The following is a 23,160-nucleotide window of genomic DNA, read 5'->3' on the forward strand; positions in this document are numbered from 1 at the left end:
CATATGGGCCCTGGTGTCTCCCCATAACCTCCAGGTCATGCTGCCTACAGACAAGCCCAGACAAAAATGTCTGAAGGGCGGCTTGGTTTATTTACTTGGTCTTATAAAAGGGAAATTTACATTTACGGCACGTTCACTTCCTTTCCCTTTCCTGAGCTCAATCAGCGGAAGCAGGCTCTTGTTTCTACAAAGCCAATTCCAGAAATATTCTGTTTATTTTTAGCCTTTATGATAACTTGTGACGCCCTGTGAAGCAGCGTTCCTGGTGAGGGTGAAATACGGGTGTGTTCCCATAAGGCCACCTGACGGTGAATCATATCATTAGAAGTCTAGTTTGCTCACATGCAGAAGACTAATCTTGGCTATTGAACTCTCTCCTCACATGCTGTCCTGTCATTGCCTTATCACAGCTGATAGGGATGTTTTATGGCTTCTGTGTCCTGGAAACTACAAGTCATGGCCATTGTGTTGTGAAATAGCGGCTCTCACACTGGACTTTACCTGATTTTGGTTTAATGAGCAAAATACCTGTGTGACTAGTCTTTGCCCTTGTCTGACCAGTGACTTTACTGCCAAGAACTCCTCCTAAATTTTGTAGTTTAAAGGGCAACTGTAGTGAGAGGTGTATATGGAGACTGCCATATCCTTTCATTTAAAGAAATACCTGTCCCCTTGCTGTCCTGCTGATCCTCTGCCTCTAATACTTTAAGCCACAGACCCTGAACAAGAATGCAGCAGATCGGGTGTCTCTGACAAGATTAGCTGCATGCATGTTTCTGGTGTGATTTAGACACTACTGCAGCCAAATAGACTAGCAAGATGTGAGGTAACTGGTATTAAAAGGAAATGGATATGGAAGCCTCCATATACCTCTCACTACAAGTTGTCTCCATCTTGTATTACCCCCCCCCCCCCCCCCCCTCCAAGTCCTAGCAGTGTTTTCTAGCTAGTAATCCTTCTCCTCCCCATCCCAAATTTAGGCCCATAAGTTCCCATTATAATTGACAAAGGGAGCCAGGCGCTGGCCATTTCTTGCACCAGACTATGCTGTAGGCTGCAGTATTCTCCGTCAGATTCAGACTGCACCTTCCCCCTTGCAGAAATGTTTACCTTTTCTCAAATAGATCAGGGACATCTGTATGGGTGTACAGTGTAATGTCAGGGCTTACCCCCTACAGTTTGCTTTCTGTGGACTTCGTTGCATTGTGGGAAAGCTTTTTCCCACTGCCAATCAAGCATTTCTGCCTCTGTGCATTGAACTCGCAGTAAACAAACATTCCGTACAGATCACCTGGCAGAACTAAAGATGTCACCACCAGTGATAAATTGCAGAATGTAAATCAGGGAGAGGAAAGCTTTTACAATGGGCAAACACTGAATTAGAAATTATTATTTTTATTAATTATGTTATTTTTACCGCAGTTCCTCTTTCAGCCCTTTGATTATCAAGCTATTAAATGATATTTTTAGATTTGCGCTTGTAGATGGGTTTTAATTATTTGAGGTTCCTTGGCTCACACCCTTCTATGCAACCTTATTATTTTAAAATGTTTTTAGCTGTTTTATGTGTCTGCTGTCTCTCACCCCTGGGGAAAGCCAGTGATGTCTTTACTACGCTGTGTAACTTCTATGCCACACCACCGCCCTGGTTGAAGCCAGCGTTTAATACATGCCACGCACACCATGTTAGATTCACCTAGACTATAAATAGATTCCTTGTGTCGGCAGAGATTAATAATGAAATGACCCAGCTGAATAGCTGTTCAGAGGGGAATCTAAGGACTGTCAGCTGTCAGGTTCCCATGCATGCTGTATATTTAGCCACCAGTACTCTCCAGGATCAGACATACTTGCACAAGTCCAATCTAACTTTGTTCTAAATTAGGTTGTATGAGCAAGTGTGAGGCATCTACAGTTTCAGTACAGTGACAGGAGTGTGTGCTGCTGTGCTGCACGTGAGCACCACATCCTCTGCTGAATAGACACCGCAAGACAGCCTCGTCAATATCCTGAGGGTGCTGTGCTCCCATTCTCAGGCCTCTACAGCCACTCACAAGTTATACAAATGCATTCTTCTGCCCGCATCTGCTGTCATTTTAGCAGTCATCTCTTGCTTTTTTTTTTTTTATTATTTATTTTGCAATACATACATTGATACTGGTCTGACACTTTCCTTTGGCTTCAAAATATTTAAGAACAATATTTTTAGATTTGGCCAAATTCTTGCATGAGTATTGCATACATGAAGAAATGGGTTATTTTGTAGACGTCACACACGCATCCCACATGCTGGTAGCCACTTGAAGGACAGTGTGACAAGTAAAGTATAAATGCATAGTCATGGGGCAGGGGTGGATTGGCATTCTTGTTCATGGTCTGGGGCCAAAAGTATTAGGACTGGGGACACCATGCACTTCCCGTCAAATCAATAATTGCCAACAGGTCCAATAAGCTCTCGATTTTTATGATGGTCTGGGGCCAAAAGTATTAGGACTGGGGACACCATGCACTTCCCGTCAAATCAATAATTGCCAACAGGTCCAATAAGCTCTCGATTTTTATGATGGTCTGGGGCCAAAAGTATTAGGACTGGGGACACCATGCACTTCCCGTCAAATCAATAATTGCCAACAGGTCCAATAAGCTCTCGATTTTTATGACCACTACACCCGGGTAATCTGCATTGTTGAAAAGGAAACTTTTTCAGTTGCTATCACTCTCTCTCTCCTCAGATGTGCTTTAAACCGCACTGCAGTGTGCTCCGATATGTAGTGTCAAGGTCTCTGCATTCAATGCTGCTTTTGGTGCCAGTTGGCAGATTCATACCAGATCAGCATTATTTCTGAGTAGTAAATGTGAGGGCATGCTTGTCCTTGCTGTGCTAGCAGTACTGTTGGCGTTCCGATCATCCTGATTAATCAGTAGTGTGTATCAGCTGTAAGCCAAGGAATGTATTACTGTACACTGATCAGGGATTACATGTATTCCAGTCAAGGTGTGTGCAGCCACAAAGGTCAGTGTTGGGCAATACTGTAAAGGTAGCCATACAGCTAATGATGATGGGCAGATTCCACCTAGAGACAAAACTCTCTGAATCTGATTAGAGAGAGATCTGTCAGCAGCCCATACACCATAGGCCGATTCCTAATCAATTTAATCAAGAAATCTCTCGGAATCGTCCGAGTCCGTTGCATTCGCCACCTCGACTGTTACCCCAGTTTATAAATGTGCATTTATACATTACCTGTGCTGTGTCGCGCATCTTCCCAATCTGCTGCTCTTCCAGCATCCCTATACACGCCGCCAGGGCTAACAGAAGAGCAGCGAATTTGGAAGACAAACTGGCACCATGACACAGGACCGGTAATGTATAAATGCACTCATACATGTGCAGTTATACACTGGGGGAACAGTGCCGGGGGTGTAGTCTCGTTTGTTGCTCGTCCCGATATCGCTCGCCATTACCACCGCGCACCCCATCGACCACGACAGCCCGACATCGTGCAGCCGCCAAGTCGCTAGATGTATAGGTACCTTTTAAAAGTTGTATCCTGAATTCTCATCTTGTTTATGTAGGAAAATGTGTGTTTGTTTTCGTGACACTTGTTGTCTCTGGCAGTTGTGAAAAGCCCCATTGTGCTGTGTGACATCATATTTGGTGGCCTTGTATCTCCAGCCTGCTGACAGATGTGAAGATTGCAGTGATTTGTGCACTGGGGAGAGGCTGAGGGGGGTCCCGGTTGAAGGTGGTGGTATTTGGAGACTCCAGAGTTGCACATAAGCTGGATAATGTGCTCAGGCTTGCTCTGTGGGACGCCTGGCAGGCTGAACCCTGTATAGGAACCACATGAGGAGGGCAAAGCTTTTGTTTTATTTGCTGCTTGCCTAATCCTTGGTGTGTCTGGATTACATTTGTGTAATGTGTGTGGTGGAAAGAGCTCCTCCCCTCTGCCCTTTTCTCTATTGTGACAAGAGGAGAGGGGGAAGTGATCGTTTCCCTTGTCATCTGTCATGACACATTCCTAAGCATTGGAAAGGGTGAGAAATAGGCTTCAGGTTACTCTCTACCCTTCCTGGAATATACATTCAGCATGAGGTCTTGTGTAAAGCCCTAGCTCAGGATGTGTTTTATTTTATGCCTGCTGGGTGGAATATATACTGTACAATGAGGTTAGTGTAGTGGTCTTCAAACTAAGGCCCGCGGGCCGAATGTGGCCCCCTGAGGCTTTTTTTACTGGCCCCCCACTCACAAAATGTATTATAGATGCGGTCAGCCTCATCTTTAAATATTGGTGGTCCGCATATAGAATAAAGCCTGTAAGCAGTACTTTGCTGGTTTCCAATCACATTCCACATCAGGTGACACTGCTGTCCAATTGGACTGCAGGTTGTCACCTGGGTATGCTTCAATGTCTGGCCTGCAAAGACTTCTACATCATTTTTTGTATACTCCGGCCCCCCAGCAGTCTAAAGTATGTTGACCCGGCCCTCGACTCAAAACGTTTGGGGACCCCTGGGTTAGTGCATTGCTCAGAAACCAATTTTGCATTCTTCATATTTTTTTCATATTACCTGGCTGGTTAGATTGCAGTGCTGACTTCCTATTTGTCAGATGCAGCTTGTTTAGACTGAACAGTGTAGTCTGTTCCTCTAAACATGGAGCAAAACACCCACACAAAAAAGGAACCAGTCCGACGAAGGCTTTTTATAAGTCGAAAGCTCACGGTTTATCCATCTCTAAGTTAGCCAATAAATGGTATCATCCTGATTCAAAACTTTTTTTTTTTTTTTTTTTTTTTTTATTTCTAGCATGTGTTTGCTCATTGTAAAAAACACACAAAAAATTCCTTTCCTTTGATTTACATTCTGAAATATATCACTGGTGGTGACATCTTCAGTCCTGCCAGGTGATCTGTACAGAATGTTTATTACTAAGAGTTCTATGCACAGAGGGAAATATTGCTTGCATGGTAGTTGAAAAAAGGCGTTATTTCCCACATTGCTGTGAGGTTCACAGACCGCAAACTGTCAGGACCATGGTCATGACATCACACTGTTCTCACCACAATATCAACCACACAAACCTCCCCGATTTTGAGAAAAGGAAAAGATTTTTCATGTGAAAGGATTTATCCACTACTGATTGCGAGGAAATTCAATCCTGGGTTAAAGTTCCTCCTTAAAGGAAAACTTAAGTCAAAAAAAAAAATGACATTTACTCACCTGGGGCATCCCTCAGCACCCCGAAGCTGGATGGTGCCCTCGCAGCCCCGCTCCGATCGTCCTGTCCCCGCCGGCGGCTACTTCCGGTTCGGCGACAGCCGCCGACAGGCTGGGAACGCGGCTGATTTTCCGCGTTCCCAGCCGCTGCTATCACCCTCTATGCTGCTATAGCGTCTATATATACGCTATAGCAGCATAGAGGGTGATAGCAGCGGCTGGGAACGCGGAAAATCAGCCGCGTTCCCAGCCTGTCGGCGGCTGTCGCCGAACCGGAAGTAGCCGCCGGCGGGGACAGGACGATCGGAGCGGGGCTGCGAGGGCACCATCCAGCTTCGGGGTGCTGAGGGATGCCCCAGGTGAGTAAATGTCATTTTTTTTATTTGACTTAAGTTTTCCTTTAAGCCTAATCTTTACCCAGGATACTAGTGATTCCCAACCAATTTTCTGGCAGAGAGCCCTGATGGTTGCTTGATGGTTTCTACCTCCAGATATCTGCGGTACAATTGACGAGTTTGGAGCTACATTGCTACTTATGCCTCCGTGAGCGTTGCTGTAAACATCACTTAGGCCGCAGCCTGTATGATTTTCCAGGCCTGCCTGATCTAAGAGCCTCACTTTAGAAAAGTATATTCTGAGCTCCGGAGAGGGGGAGTTAAATGAGAGGCTTCATTATACTCAGAAAAGAAAAATGCTATCTAAAAACTGCTGGAGGTGTTAAATGCTAGGAAGAGCAGAAGTGTGTTTATCCCTAATCCCAGGCCCTGGAAATAGAATACGGGAGCCAGGTCATTCAGGGCCACATTGATACAATTCTCCTCCAGCTCTGTCCTCTGAGTGAGGATTTATTGCAGAGAGAAGACCTGAGTGCAGCTTCTGTCCTGTACATGGGAGACTTCACAGCTGGGCAGCGGCAGTAAGGAGCCTTTCACTGCTAAGCAGCTGCACAATGAGCTCTCTTGCAATTCTCAAATCTCCCACTAATGCTTACTGTGCTGGGAATTCTTCTGCTGAGTCAGTTAGAGACATTAACTTTTCAGCACCTAGCAAGTTTTAAAGAGCTCAAAATTAGGTGGGAAGAGCTCACAAATTTGCCTGAGTAGAGGGAAGGCTCTGGAGAGCATTGAGCCTTCCCGGGCCTCGCTCTTTCCCATTGTTCCTGTGTCCTCTCCAGTTGACGTTACTTGACCTGCTAGGTCTTGGTACTCCTTGGACAGCCTTCAGAACTACTTGCATCCTCGAGTAGTTCTGAAGCAGCTGCTGCTGCTGCCCATATTGTGAGAAAAATTGGACAAAGATGGTCATATAGACAAATTGTCCATTTTCCAAGGATGATCTGCAACTTCAAATTAGAGAATGTCAGCCTCCCCAAAGCTTACTTCCTTGAAAGTTTTTCCACTTAGTTACCCCAGTATGTGGCTTGAAACTGAATCCCCTCAATGTACTCTTGGGGACAATGCCAGTCCAGCCACAACTGTCCTGTTTTACAGTAATTAACCAGGAAGATCGTGGTTGGGGTTTTTTTTTTTTTTTTTTTTTTTTTTTTTTTTTTTTTTTTTTTTTGGGTTGAGATTACAACCTGCTGATGGGTTAGCCTTGGCTTAGTCTAAAGGTGCATACAAACCTTTAATGGATGTCTTCTGTCTGGGCTCATGACCCAATCCCTTTGAGCAACATCGCTTGGCTGGCCTGTACAGACTTATCAGCTGTGTACTTGACAACATGTTCTGTTGCTATGTGCAGGGGGGGGGGGTAGGGATATGACTGAGTGGCGCCTGCGATGTCACGTAGGGGAGCAGTGTGCTCAAATAAGTTGGCCACTGCTTGGCCAAGTTGATCTGCTGGGTGAATCCTTTGTGGAGTGGCAGTCATGGGCGGCTGTACATACACACAAACCTGTGTGAAGCCTTTTCCACAAGCTAGATGGAACTCGGCAGAGGTGGCTGTTCAGGCCTATCTTGACTAGGAATCTATGCCAGATCGTCACCAATCAAGCACATTGTTCCCCACCTTGCTCCACCTACTGGAGGCCACTTCGCCTTGCATCATCCTGTGGTCCCTCCTCCATCTCCATAGAAACCATACATGCCACTCGCATATGCCTGTCCAAAGGGTCTGCATAGCTCTTGTCTGCAGTGTCGTCCTTAGGATCCAACTCGATGCTTACAGGTGACACTGATTTCTGTGTACATACCTTAAAAGTTCATACACATTTGCAGCAAATGTTAAAGGACTACTGTAGGGGGGAAAAGAGTTGAACTTACTCGGTGCTTATAATGGTCCCCTGCAGACGTCCTGTGCCCGTGCAGCCACTCACCAATGCTCCGGTCCCCACCTCAGGTTCACTTCTGGAATTTGCGACTTTAAAGTCGGAAAACCACTGTGCCTGCGCGGCCGTGTCCTCGCTCCCACTGACCTCACCAGGAGCATACACTCCTGGTGACGTCGGAGGGAGGGGATAAGACCGGAGCATTGGTGAGTAGCTGCGCGGGCACAGGATGTCTGCAGAAGACCATTAGAAGCCCCGGGTAAGTTAACTCCTGGTTGCCTCAGCCCAAAACAGTATATGTTGGATGCTTTATCCTAATGCCTGGTACACACCATACAATTTCCTGTCAGGCTGGCTGAATCGATTTCCAACAGGTCAGATCTGATTTCCAATAATTTTTGTGATCAGTTTTGTATAGAAGTGATCGAACAATGATTGAAATGGTTGGGAATAATCCAGCCAACCAGTCTGATGGGACATTTTATGGTGTGTATCAGACTTTAAGGGGAACCTGAAGCGAGTAATATTTAAAATAAACAGGAAGTAGCTGAAAATGGATATTACATACTAACCTCGCCGTTCGTTCCTCTCAGAGATTCACCATTTTCTACTTGCAGTGATCCCTTCCAGTTCTGATATTTTGTCAGAACTGAAATATACCAGTTGCTGTCAGTTATATATCAGCAGCTGTCAGCTACAACTGAATGTGCAAGGTAATGTCCAGGTTTCCCTATGGCTCAAGTGGGTGATATTACAGTTTAACAGTGTACTGACCAGGAAGCTGTTATGGGGTAATAGCCATTTTTAGAACGGAAGACTGAGTTCCATTGATCACAGTGGACAAACAGGAAGAAGGAGAGGAGAAAGAGATTGAGGAGTAGACTACACAGGAGGAAGTATGAGGTGTATGGTTATTTTGACTTTTTATTTTCAGTTCAGGTTCTCTTTAATGCTGGGAATACTCCATGACTTTTTTTGGCAGATAGATGGTTCGATAGATTATTTTTGATTTGTTGTTCTAATCGGTTTCTCATAGAAGTAAATGGAAATTGGTCAGAAAAAACCCCCACAAACTATCAGACAGTAAATCTGCTGAAAAATCTCATCGTATATTTCCAGCAGAACGATTGCTCCTGCAGAGAAACCCTGAGGATTGCAGTGTCGTTGCTACAGAAAATCACACAAAACAATCCGTAGCACTGATGTGTACAGTGCAGCATCTGAGGCAGCCAATGAGACATGTAAATCATCCAGCTATGGAGCTCCTGATTAGTTTCTATGTCTATGGGTTAGCGCTCAACCCAATTATTGTACCGATTTGAATTATACCTCGTCAGGCTGGTTTTTATTGTGGCCATTAAATTCCCGCATGTGGGAGAGTTTCGACTTTAAAGATAAATAAGGTGTTGTCTTGTTATTATTATTGTCACTTTTTCCTGGGTGTTTCCAGTGTGACTGGTTGTATGCAGACCTGGGAGTCCTCTGGATAAAGGTTAGTTAAAGAGACTCTGTAACAAATTGTTTATCTTTATTTCTTCTATGCTATAAGTTCCTATGCCTTTTCTAATGTGGTCTGGCTTACTGCAGCTTTTCCTAATTGCACAGTAGCTGTGTTATCTCTGTTATATGATCTAATCTTCTCTCTATAGTCGGCACAGTCAGGCTGAGGCAGTCAGACTGGAATGTGCAGGGCTGCTTGTGATTAGCTAGAAGCTGTACACACCCCCTGCAGGCTCTGTGTGACTAACACACTCTGCTTAGCTGAGCCTATTAGAAGCTGGTTAGTTTGTTTGTAAACACTGCCTAAAACTGGCAATTACAAGCCAGGTTTGCAGCAGAGAATGGCAGAAACAGCACAGAGGGGACCAGGAGCACATAATGAATAGAATGGTATGCTTTTTATTGTAAGAATTTCAGAGTACAGATTCTCTTTAAGGATGGACCCCAGTATAAAGGGTTTTGTTTTTTCTTTATTCTTTATCTTTTTAGTTTTCTGCATGCAAGAAAAACTTTATTAGGTGGCTGTCAGATGTAATATGCTTCTTGCATGAAATCCACATGTGGTGGAGAGTGCCTGTCGGCTGGTGTCTGGATAGGACATAAGGGGAATATCTCCCCAGAGAGTAGAGACAGCAAGTCTTGCTGAAACTGGCTGTTAAAGCAGACCTGAACTCAGAACTTCCTCTCTGTTCTAAAAGATCCGCAACAGCATAATAACCTTTCTTTGTTACAGCTGGTATAAATCTGCAGTGTTTTTACTTCCTACTTTCATGAAAGCAGACCTATTGTTAGCATCATGTGTTTACCAATTACAGTGATGTGAAAAACTATTTGCCCCTTCCTGATTTCTTTTGCATGTTTGTCACACTTAAATGTTTCTGCTCATCAAAAACCGTTAACTATTAGTCAAAGATAACATAATTGAACACAAAATGCGGTTTTAAATGATGTTTGTTTTATTATTTAGTGAGAAAAAAAACCCTCAAAACCTACATGGCCCTGTGTGAAAAAGAAATTGCCCCCTGAACCTATTAACTGGTTGGGCCATCCTTAGCAGCAATAACTGCAATCAAGCATTTGCGATAACTTGCAATGAGTCTTTTACAGCGCTCTGGAGGAATTTTGGCCCACTCATCTTTGCAGAATTTTTGTAATTCAGCTTTATCCGCCTTTTTAAGGTCATGCCACAACATCTCAATAGGATTCAGGTCAGGACTTTGACTAGGCCACTCCAAAGTCCTCATTTTGTTTTTCTTCAGCCATTTAGAGGTGGATTCTCCTTCAGGATTTTTTGGTACACAGTAGAATTCATGGTTCCATCTATCACAGCAAGCCTTCCAGGTCCTGAAGCAGCAAAACAACCCCAGACCATCACACTACCACTACCATATTTTACTGTTGGTATGATGTTCTTTTGCTGAAATGCTGTGTTACTTCTACGCCAGATGTAACGGGACACGCACCTTCCAAAAAGTTCAACTTTTGTCTCGTCGGTCCACAAGGTATTTTCCCAAAAGTCCTGGCAATCATTGAGATGCTTTTTAGCAAAATTGAGACAAGCCTTAATGTTGTTTTTGCTTAAAAGTGGTTTGCGCCTTGGATATCTGCCATGCAGGCCGTTTTTGCCCAGTCTCTTTCTTATGGTGGAGTCGTGAACACTGACCTTAATAGAGGCAAGTGAGGCCTGCAGTTCTTTAGATGTTGTCCTGGGGTCTTTTGTGGCCTCTCGGATGAGTTTTTTTCTCTGTGCTCTTGGGGTCATTTTGGTCGGCCGGCCACTCCTGGTAAGGTTCATCACTGTTCCATGTTTTTGCCATTTGTGGATAATGGCTCTCACTGTGGTTCGCTGGAGTCCCAAAGCTTTAGAAATGGCTTTATAACTTTTACCAGACTGATCTCAATTACTTTTGTTCTCATTTGTTCCTGAATTTCTTTGGATCTTGGCATGATGTCTAGCTTTTGAGGTGCATTTGGTATACTCCTCTGTGTCAGATAGCTCCTATTTAAAGAGAACCAGAGATGAAGCACCCTCTTGTATTTTACCTTTATAAATCAGTGGGAACATGACAGTAAACACCTAATCTGCCCTTTGTTTCATTGTTCTCTGTGTAATCTGACTGTTATTACCTCTGATAAGAATCCCAGACTGAACAGTCAGGCTGCTCCCTCTAGCTTTGCTACAGAAAGATTATAGCTAAGTCTGTCTTCTGTGGTGTTATTTCAAGCCCAAGCCTGCCCCCTTGTGGCTTTGCTATAATGACTCAGCAATAATCATTCCCAGCAAAGCCAGATTTAATTGCTCAGTCTGGGATTCTTGTGACTGCTGCTAACAGACACTTTTAGCAGTGAGGATGAAACAGAGAGCATGGTAAGTGTTTTCTCTAATGTTCTTACTGATATACATGGTAAAATGCACAAGGGTGCTTCGTCTCTGGTTCCCTTTAAGTGATTTCTTGATTGAAACAGGCATGGCATTAATCAGGCCTGGGGGTGACTACAGAAATTGAACTCAGGTGTGATAAACCACAGTTAAGTTATTTTTTAACAAGGGGGGCAATCACTTTTTCACACAGGGCCATGTAGATTTGGAGTTTTTTTTTTTTCTCACTAAATAATAAAAACCATCATTTAAAACTGCATTTTGTGTTCAATTATGTTATCTTTGACTAATAGTTAACAGTTTTTGATGAGCAGAAACATTTATGTGTGACAAACATGCAAAAGAATAAGAAATCAGGAAGGGGGCAAATAGTTTTTCACACCACTGTAGCTGCTTTGCCGTGACAGTCAGCTCACACAGCTGTGATATCAAATGGCAACTTGTGATTAGTCATATGAGGGGGAATTAGACAGGCTAAACTCTAAATACATACAGGTTGCATTTCACAGTTTTTCTTCTGTCCTGGTCAAGAGTACAGGTCCACTTTACATATTCGGCAATTATTAAAATGCTACACACACAAATCGGCATTAGGTTCTATGTTGTGCATTTCAATCCAGCTTTCAAAAACCAGTATTTTGCCAATCTCGAGGGCACTTGTTTTGTAATATTAATCCTGGTACGGTGTTTCCGCCAGTTCAGTCCAAGTACTGCTTACTGCCTTTCAGTGCGTTGGCATTTCAGCGCACTGATTGAGATCTGCACATGCACTACAAAGAAAAAGCTTACAAAACGCACAGGGAAGTACGTGTGCATTTTGCATTTGTGTCTTGTAGTAGAAACCCGACCTTAAAAAGTACTTCTGGTATCTTTTACTTACAATTTAATGTAAGGAATGACATCCTTTTTTTAGTTCCTGAATTTCAGAAGTTTCAGCCATTCAGCAGGTAAATAAATCACCATTCACATGGCCATTCTCTTTAAACCCTGCCCCCATCGCAAACGTTGGAGCTTTGCAGAGTGCTCCAGAGCTCTGTGGCCACCCCTGAGTTACTGTAGCTGGCTCACATCTCAGCGCCAACCGGGCTTGGGGATTGGTCGTGGCAAGACATGGTGGTGGCCACAGAGCTCTGGACTTTTTGGCAGGCTTCAGACACAAACTGGTCGTGGTGTTTGTTTTGTTTCGTTTTTTCCAACAAGAAAGAAAGATAACAGCTGAAGGACAGATCATGTTCTAAAAAAAGAGGGTTACTTATCCGTTAGCCGGGCGCATCCGGCAGGTGGCGCTAATTACTATTCCCCCTCCAGGCCGACATGGATAGTAGGGAAAGATGTAACTCTGGTGGAGTTTTATCGCCACCTAGAGGATGCGCCCGGCTAACGGATAAGTACCAAAAGAGGATTATGTTAGAGTTGTCATTGTTCTAAGGCCCCGTTCACATTACAAACGCGGACGGGCAAGCATGTGGAACGCAACGCGTACGAGCGCACGCCATCCGCGTTTGTATGCGTTGCGCAGCTGATCCCATCACTGAAAAGTGAATGGGACAGCCACGCGTTTTGGCAAAAAAATGCATGCAGCATGCGTTCCCGGACCGCACAGATCCGGAACGCATGCATTGTGAACATCAGACAGTGCACTCTATGCACTGTCTGCTGTTGTGCATGTCAGCCACCTGCACGTGTTTCCAAAACGCGTCTGGAAATGCGCGCAGTGTGAACGGGGCCTTAGCTGTATCACGATCGTTTGCAAAAGTAGTACATCGTTGGAAATGGTCGTTCGTACTAGGCTTGACATGCGCATTTCACTATTTCTCTGTGAAACTTCTCATTTTTATGCGCAGGCGCAATAGTTGCTTTACGTGATGTAACGTTCGTTCTAACGATCAGATCGTTACACACCTTTTAAAACTATCTTTACTTAGGTCGTTCTTTCATCAATTAAAAGTTCGTTCGTCGTTCTCAACGAACGATCGTTGTCGCATGTGTGTATGTAGCATTATACTTTTAGCCACCGCTCCTGAACAAGCATGCAGATCAGGTGCTCTGACTGAAGTCAGACTGGATTAGCTGCATGTTTGTTTCAGGTGTGTTAATCAGCCACTGCTGCAGCCAAAGAGGTCAGCAGGACTGCCAAGCAACTGGTATTGTTTAAAAGGAAACATCCATATCCCTCTCAGTTAAGGTTCCGTTTTTTAACTCATCTCTGCCTGTGGGGAAGCATGGTGCGGTTCATGCATGTCTGTCTCTAGGTTCATCCATTCGCTGGAATGCATAGCGTGTCTGCAGTATATTGATACGCTGCCACTCTTGCTGATCTTTAATGCTGCGTAGGAGGTACAGGAAAGGGGCAGTATTTTGTCTCTAACAGAGCATTATCATCCCTGATCAGTGTTTGTTACTGGTACTGGACCTGGTATGTGACAGCCTCAATCAGTGTATTGGACTTGCTGGTAGCCCCCTGCCAGATTCCTCCGCACAGCAGAGGAAGAGTTAACAGGTGACTAAATTGTGCTTAATTTATGCTGAGCTGGGCTTCCCGGCACATGGCCCTTTCCAAATATTCATGCTCAGTAGGTTCTGTTTAAACAGTAGCTGGCAGATATATCCTCCTGCATTCCAAGTACTCGCAGGCTATATGGCTCTAAGGTGTATATAAGTTTCCTTTTCCTGTTAATGGTGAAACTTTTGCCTTATTTCACACAGAACATTTTTATTGTGAGGTTCTGGTGGAATGGGGAAGTGTTAATGAGGATCAGGGGGAATGTTTATGTTAAGGATTTGTGCGAGTGCCCGCCATACCTCCTTGGCATGGAAGCGTTCCCTTGAGTGGTAATGTTTAGCTTATGGTTGTATGTAGGCTGAGGATCAGCGGAGTCAGTAGCTGCATGTCGGATCTCAGCAGAGCAGTTCTATCTTCTTAGTAATACCCCTGTCAGACTTTGGGGAGGCCATGCATATGAATTTAGTGTTAGGGCTGGTGCACACCTAGAGTGCTTTTAAAAATGCTAGTGCTTTGAAAAGCGCTTGGCTAATGTATTTTAATGGGACGGATCACACCAGAGTGATGTGTTTTTGTTTTTGTTTTTTCCCCAAGCGCGGGTCCTGCAGCATTTCTGAGGCGATTGGAAAATCGCTCTAAAAGAGCTAGAACAGAAAATTATCATCATCATTATTATTATTATTATTGTTGTTGTTTATTTTTTTTATTTTTTTTAATACAAAAGCTGTACACTTCCAGCTCTACTGTGCAATGAAATAAAAAAAAAAAAAAACTGCTACAACAAAAATGCTTCAAAAATCACTAGGCATAAATAGAAAACTGCTAGGCCCATGCCTAGAATTGGTTTAAAAAAACACTTCTAAAAATGCCTAGCGTTTGCGATTACGCTATCTCTTTTAGGTGTGCACTGGCCCTCACATCCATTAACGGAAGTGTTTAGTAAAAAGCACAAATTATTTTCCTTAGCCCTTACATATTTGTTTCCTGTCTTATCCAGCCATTATGAAAACATCCTGTAGGTCACTCAAGCTTGCTTGCTTGCTTCTTTCTACATGATCAGTCATCCACCCTCCCTTCTGATGACTCATGCTGTCTTCCCTCCACCTAGATTGAGACATCGAGAGGGAGGGGCTTAAAAGAAACATGGGAGTCGGAAACTTCAGCTGCCTATGACCCGAGTACTCAGTGGTTAATCTGCAGTGCAGGATTTTCATATGGCTGGCTAAGACAGATGATGTGCAAAGTAAAGCTACGTACACACGCATGATCAAAGCTGATAATTATGCGTGTGTACAGTAGCCACTGACAGTCGTCGCCCCACAAGCGTTACACAAGGCGGATTAACTTAGCTGAACAATGGGCAATTCCATTGTGCCCGCTGCATTCTGACATGAGAATTGACCAATCGGGGCCACAGCAAACAGATTCTATTCTTTTCCTGTACAGGATTGCTTGCTGTCCACAGCTTTGGGCCAACTCAAAAGGCTCATACACACATCAGACCATAGTCTTTGGAAAATGAAAGCTCACAGACCAATTTTACCCCTTCCATGTAGCATGAGAGCCATACCTACACAGTCTATTCTATTGAGCCGGACTCCCCATCAGACAGAAATCTTTGCAAGATGCTGTAGACATTCAAAAGATCAGTAGCTGCAAAAGATCCGTTCCTGGAAAATGCATTCATAGTCTATGAGATCTGCAGATCCTCATACACACCTTGTTTAACAGACATTCATCTGCAGATCAGATCCACCAGGATGGATTTTCAGATCTGCAGATGATTGTCTGATCTGCAGATGAAGTCTGTTAAAAAAGGTGTGTATGAGGATCTGTAGATATCAGACTATGAATGCATTTTGCAGGGACGGATCTTTTGCAAGAACAGATCTTTTGCAGATACTGATCTTTTGAATGTGTACAGCATCTTTGTGTGCAGCATCTTGCAAAGATTTTTTTCTGATGGGGAGTTCAGCTCCATAGAAAAGACTGTAGGTATGGCTCTCATACTACATGGAAGGGGGTAAAATTGGTCTGTGATCTTTCATTTTCAAAAGACTATGGTCTGATGTGTGTATGTGGCCTTACAAATCCAAGTAAGCAAAAACGCTCAAACCCCCTACCAGTTCAGCCACTGGGTGCAGGATCAGGGAAGCCAGGCCAATCCATAAATATGTACAGAAGGATCCGCAACCAAACAGAGGTAGAATCGCTGGTTTTTTATTCAAAGATTCCACATGACAGATGCAGTGAATTCACAAGGTTCAACTATGACTAAGGGCAGATTGTAAGCCCGACACGCGTCAGTTGAACCTTGTGAATTCACTGCATCTGTCATGTGGAATCTTTGAATAAAAAACCAGCGATTCTACCTCTGTTTGGTTGCGGATCCTTCTGTACACATATGTGGCCTTACATCGTACAGGTATAACAGAGAACCTTTTTGTTTAACCTTTGATGGTAAAAATACTGGAGCTGCCATTAGGCCTGGGACCCACTAGCAGACCCTTTCGAAGCACTTGTGATTTGCAATGCTCTTGCTAATGTAATGCTTTAATGGGATTTTTTTTTTTTTTTTAATAAATCGCATCTCTCAAGTGGGATCACTCACTAAAGGGGCCCATATACCTAACGATTTTCCTGCCGATATACAGCAGATTCGATCACTGTGATCGAATCTGCTGTGAAATGATTCCTCAAACGCTGACAGAACGATCGATTTTCATCTGAAATCAATCGTTCTCATCGATTGGTCCGTGCGGAAGATTTCACTCGATTGCCGACGGGTCAGGAGTGCGTCGATAGCGGCGTTCGAATGCCGATGACTGACGCTAGTGGAAATACATTACCTGCTCCGCCGGCGCGTATCTGTCCCCGCTGCTCCTTCTCCGCTGGGTTCCGGGTTCTGGCTGGCTTCACTTACTTCCTGTCCCGACAGGAAGTTTAAACAGTAGAGCGCCCTCTACTGTTTAAACTCCCCTGGACAAAAAGAAGTGAAGCCAGCCGGAACCCGGAGCGGCGGGGACAGAGGGGGACTCGCGCCGGCCAGAGCTGGTAATGTATAGCTGGCGGGGGGCGGCGACAGCTCCACAGATTGTGATCGGTTTCATGCTGAAATCGATTCACAATCTGTTTGCAGTAAAGGCAGCCATACAATCCCTCTCTGATCAGATGCGATCAGAGAGGGATCTATCTGTTGGTCGATCTGATGGCAAATCGACCAGTATATGGCCACCTTAAGGCTTCTTTAAGATGGGCAGCTGAAAGGTGGTGAATTCGCTGTCTTTCAGCTGCTCTCCAGCATTGGCTAAACGCTTGCTAGCGTGCTGGTCAGGTGGAGTCACATCTGAGTGTGGCTGCAGCCATGTTAAGATGGGACATGTTGCGGGCCTCTGCCACGGGGTAACGCAGAGTGTCATCACTTTGGTAGATGCATGTCCTGTTTAGTAAGTCCCAGACATTAATATTTTGTTGGTGTCTGACTGTGGAATAAGCATGACTGCCTAGGAAGTAGCTGCAGTGTAGAAAAACATTGGCAGCTCTTCTATTCCTGTTATCGCAGGTTGGAGATATGCTCTGTGGGTTTGGTGAGTACCTGTAGTATTGTTAGTTTTTCTTTTTCTGTGTCCCACCAATTCCTTTATCTTAGTTTATTTTGTTGGGTGTGATAAAGCGTGATTTCCTCCGTATCCCCTGTGGTTTTCCGCTCTATACCTTGTCTGTCCTCCTGTCTTCTTTATTTCCTGATTAGAGGCTGAATATAACCTTTCCTGGCTCTCTGCATGTCACCAGCTCTGTTATTGTAAACCAGACGCCTGTCATTTCCCACTTCTCAGATCGCTGGCTAAAAAAAAATAAAATTCAAGGTTCATTCCAATCCTGAAATGTAAATCTAAAAGCTGAGGCCTATTGTTAGATTAGAACACAAGACTGGGTTTTTAATAACTATGCGGCCAGTGGAGGGGGGTGGGGGAGGGGTTTTACTAAATTATACACTTCAAACTGCCAAACAATGTAATTCTACTTGACTTGATTGGATGTGAGAGGTGTGCAAATAACACTGCTCTCCGTTGCCACATTATTTTAGCTCTTTTAATAAAGTGCCATTAGGATAGGTAAGATGTTCTTCTACTTGCTGCACCTACAGTCTCTGATTTATGGCGGCTGCCATCTTACAGAATAAAGTTTGACATCTGTTGCAGACACTGAAGGGTTATCTCTGCCTCAGTTGCTTCCCTGCCAGAAATTTGCTTACACCAAAGGGGCAAGTGGTCAGGGAGTATTTTACAGGTGTCCAACTTCCAAATAGCGTGTGATACACATTTATTGGTGAGGGAATTATGATGGCCACACTTGTTATATGGTCTTTCAGGCTGTGCGGGTCACCATGGGAGAAAGGGGTGTGAGCATTGGGGGATCTTATCAAAGTGGGCATTAGCCAAATTTAAGACTGGTCCAACCATAGACCTGTTTAAGAGCCTCTATTTTTTTACCGCAAGAGGCCGCTAAGTTAATGAAATTCTATGGACACTTTTAAATTAATGCGATGCACTGAATGGGAAGTAGGTAAATTGCAGCATAGTCAACCATGTCTTACCATGTGATCTGTGCCCACTGCACGGATTATTTAGTAATGCAAGTCTATGGCAACGGATCGCAAGGTGCAGGCGCGGACTGACGGGAATCCCTGCGACATACCTCCTGTACAGTAGGGTGTGCATCATTGAACAAGGGCGGGTCTATGCATATGACTGTTGGCGCACTCTGACGCGAGGTCAATTAAAATACTGATTGGTGCGGTGATCCCATGGCAGGCTACCATGCATTGGGATCACCACACAAGTGTTGAACGCTCCCTAAATCAGAACTGAAAAACCACCTTTTAAGTCTGGCATTTATGATTACAGTACATAATTCCCCCCCCCCCTCCCCTATTCTGTGCAAGAGTTCAGGTCCACTTTAACAGTTTCTTGTGAAGGTGGGGAAGAGCTAAAAGCCGTGGTCACTGATGCCAAATGAAAGCGGAAGATGCTCATTTATACAGACTGAGCCAAAGAAAACTGTAGCCGTGTTGGAACAGAAGCTCTGAGTGACCAAATAGGTTTAATCTGCTTTATAAAACATTCATTCTAATTTGGTTACTCGTAGTCCGTGCTACTCTAACTCTCCATTTTCATTGCCTCTCTCTTGATAGATCAGTCCGTTAGGGCCCATTCACACTAGAGCGATTTGCCGTGATTTCGGCAAAACGCTCAAACGCAAGCGCTTTTTAAAAGCACCAGTGTAATGAAACCCTATGGGCCCGTTCTTACTTGGGCGATTTGCGCAAATCGCCCAAAAACTCCAAACGCGTAGCCTGCACCATTTTCAGGCGATTTCCAGGCGATCGCGTTTCAGTGCTATAGAAGCAATAAACGCGTTTGTGGGAAAATCGCCACAGTGTTCAGTGATTTTATTTTTTTTTTTTTCCGTTTTCTTTTTCCCGCATGAAATCGTGGAAAAATCACTCCTGCAAAAATCACCAGCGTTTTGCATTTCTAAGTGTGAATTGGCCCTTAGTGTCGGGGCTAGACAAATACTCTGAAACCTGGTAGCCAGGAGATGATGCCTGACTTTAAAGATTCTCTATAACTGATTTCCTAAAGATTTCCTTCTAGCTTATATATCGGTCAGACTGGCTTACAGAATTTAACACAGCAAAGTCCCCGTTATCTGGAACTCGGGCAAACTGTAGTCCCAACTAACTGCCATGCCTGAATGGATAACTGGGACTGCTTCCTTGGGGTGTTTTTTTTTTTTTGGGGGGGGGGGGGGGGGGTGCTGGCCATAAAATACTTACCAAGCCTCGGCCAACTTCCTGACGCTCCTATTGGCTTCCGGCGTCCGTGCACAGCTCATGGCGTTACTGTGACACGCCGGGAGTGGTGCACGGACACCGCCAGAATCGGTAAGTATTCTATCATGTACATGAGGTTAGCGCTTTTTCGGGCCAGTTACTAAAGCAACCGTCAAGCACATGTATCTGGCATCAGCCGATACCCCGCCAGGTACTGTCCACCCCTGCTCTGTGTGATTCTGTATAAATAAAAGATTCTACCTACGAACTCATCTCAAATCAACAGCTTTGGCTTGCATCCATTGTGAAACCTGACAGGTTCTCTTTAAGGCCTTGGAAAATAAGTCCAGTGTTTCTTTTTCCTAGAAATTTGAGACACTTACACAACTGAGATCATATTGCAGAGTAAATGTCACATGCGCTTGAGATCACTCAAACAATGCTTTGTGAGTTATGTAATCGCTATTGCACAAATCTACCACAATCACTGATAACCATTCTGATGTTGGATGGAATACCTTGAATTTTCCTCCCCTGCATGGGTTTCCCTCCTTGCTCTCCCCAGTGGACATTGTATTCTTTCCTCTAGTATCGCTGGATCGAACGTCTTAATTTTTTCTTTTCTCCCTTTCCCCTTACAGCCGGCCTTCCTCTGGGCGTTTTAAAGTTGGTCACAAATAAGCCGTATCAGAGAGGGTTTTTCTGTAATGACGACAGCATCAACTATCCCTTCCATACCAGTACCGTCACCTCTACTGTACTCTACACAGTAGGCTTCACTGTGCCCATATGCTCAGTAAGTAGCTCCGTCTCCAGGCAATGCGGACAGATATCACAGCTTGTCTGTAACCATGCTGAGGAGCCCAAGTGTGGCTGAACCTGTAGACTCATCCAATCAGCTTTGAACCTTTTGGCCTTTCAGAAAAAAAGTGTTATTGTTTGACAGTAGAATGCCCACTTTACACATAGTCTGTGAAGGTGACTGCCACAGCGTTATCACATCCATGTTGCTTCCTTGGAGAAGAAAATGTGTGAAAGTTCAAAGGGAACCTGAAGCAAGAGGTAAATGGAGGCTGACATATTTATTTCCCATTAAACAATATCATTAGTCAGGCAGCCTTGCTGATCTATTTTGCTCCAGTAGTGTTTGAATCGCACCAGAAACAAGCATGCAGCTAATCTTGTCAGATCTGACAATGTCAAACCCATGATCTGCTGCATGCTTGTTCAGGGTTCATGGCTAAAAGTATTGGAGGCAGAGGATCAACCGGACAGCTAGGGAACTGGTATTGTTTAAAAGGAAATAAGTATGGCAGCCTTCATATACTTCTTACGTCAGGATCCCTTTAAAGGTAACAGAAGGTGAGATGGATATGGAGGCTGACATGTTTATTTCCTTGTAAATAATGCACATTGACTGTCTGCTGATCATCTGCCTCTGGTAATTTAAGCCACAGATCCTGAAGAAGCCTGCAGATCAGATGACTGACAAATCTGACAAGATTAGCTGCATGCTTGTTTCAGGTGTATGATTTAGAACCTACAGACCAGAAAGATCAGCAGGACTGCCAGGCACCTGGTATTGTTTGTTGGTATTGCAGTCCCCATAGGTATCACACCTCTGGTTCCTTTTTAAGCTCCAGTGATGCAAAACACAGAAGTTAAAATCTATATTTGAAGTAGTCCCCTAGATTTCGCCTGACGAGTATCAGGACCTGATCCCTTGGGCGACATCGCTGGGTCAAGGCTGTAGACACGTAGTCCGAATACATACTGACGACCTGTTCTGTTGCAGTGCACAGTACAGAGGGCGGATGGAGTGGCACATATTTGAGTTCATGCGGAGAGAACAAAAATATTTACAATTACTCTGCTGAATTGATTGGCCTGGCAATAACTGGGCAGGCAGCGGTCTGGGGCTGCTCTACACACGCAGGATTATCAGCAATGGCAGTTATCGGCAGCCTCACAGACTTAAATCTAACTTGTGTTATGGGCCTTAAAGTGGATACGAGATGAACTTTTACTCCTTGCATAATTGTGCCCCTTACATATAGTTTATAGGGCATTCCTCAAGCCAAATATTTGTTTTTGTTTTAATACCCTAATTCCCTATAAACTAAGCAAGCCTCGCCCACAGCTCCTTCAGCGCCTAGGCATTCTGAGTCTCGCAAGTGCTCATGGGAGCTCAGTCTGGGGCGGTAGTCTTTTCCTGGTGGAGGAGGCGTTACCAGCCAGAGATTTCAGAGGCGAGGGGGCGGAGAGGAGACTAGTTTTCACAGGCTGAGGGGTGCAGATGGAGAGCAGCTTGCATGTATGAAATGACATGTAGAATATGGCTGCTGTCGTATCACAGGAAGAAATAATCATATATTGTTGAAGCTGTTTGCAGCTAGATTTTCTGTGTAAACTATCTAAGATATATAGACCAGATACTTGTTAAAGGGGAACTTAAACAAACATACTGTCATCAAGTTACATTAGTTATGCTAATTAGAATAGTTAGGTAATATAATCTCTTACCCACCCTGTTTTAAAAGAACAGGCAAATGTTTGTGATTCATGGGGGCTGCCATCTTTGTCATGGGGGCAGCCATCTTTTTGGTTGAAAGGAGGTGACAAGGAGCAGAAGACACAGTTCCAACTGTCCTTTGTCCTGATAACCCCTCCCAGCTGCACACGCTAGGCTTCAATTGTCAAATTAAAAATGTTAAAAAAAAAAAAATTGCACCAAAACAGCAGAACGAGAACAATATCAGCAGAAATCCCATCATGCTTTGCACAGCATTAGGGGAAAAAAGCCCGGGCAGTTTTCTTCTGTGCAGCTAAAAATGAGGCTTGTATAAGAGAAACAAATTTCTGATGCTGTGAAACTGTTAAAGAAACACCAAGCCTTTTCAGTGCTGCTGAGTCGATTTTTAGTCCGGAGGTTCACTTTAAGGTGCGTACACACGCCGTACTTTTTCAAACGACTGGTCCGTCAGGCCCTCCCTCGGTGCTGTAGTTCTTCCGACAGTTGCACGTGAATACAAGCAGTCAGCAGACTGATAAGACTGTTTTTGACTGATCCGCTCTGCATCTTCAACCATCAGAAACTTAATTTCAAAAGGAAAAAATAATAAAAAATATTTGTATAGCGCTTTTCTCTTGTCTGACTCAAAGCGCTTGAGAGCTGCAGCCACTAGGGGCGCACTCAGGCCACTCTGGAGCATTAGAATGTCTTGCCCAAGTACTCCTTGCTGAATAAACTGCTGCAGCCAAGATTCAAACACTGGTCTCTTATGCCTGGTACACACCAGACTTTTTCCCTTCAGATGGGTCGAATAGATAATTTCCAACAGGTCTGATCTGATTTCCGATCATTTTTCTGATCGATTTTTGTATAGAAGTGATTGGAAAATCGATCAGGAAAACCATCAGATCCGAACTGTTGGAAATGATCTATTCGACCC

The 23,160-nt window shown here is 44.2% G+C and overlaps 1 protein-coding gene across 2 annotated transcripts in view; it reads left to right on the plus strand.

Moving 5' to 3' along the window:
- The window catches only part of PLPP1 (phospholipid phosphatase 1), a 147,457-nt gene that overhangs the window by 11,840 nt on the left and 112,457 nt on the right, over positions 1-23,160 (plus strand). The window contains exon 2 of one of the 2 annotated variants that reach the window (XM_068249226.1): positions 20,350-20,504. The exons of the other annotated variant lie outside the window; for it this stretch is intronic. Coding sequence (XP_068105327.1) covers positions 20,350-20,504 — 155 coding nt within the window. The remainder of the gene's footprint in view (positions 1-20,349; positions 20,505-23,160) is intronic. 2 annotated transcript variants of the gene reach the window in all.

Source organism: Hyperolius riggenbachi, chromosome 1, assembly GCF_040937935.1.
Source record: "Hyperolius riggenbachi isolate aHypRig1 chromosome 1, aHypRig1.pri, whole genome shotgun sequence".
Taxonomy (NCBI): Eukaryota; Metazoa; Chordata; class Amphibia; order Anura; family Hyperoliidae; genus Hyperolius; species Hyperolius riggenbachi.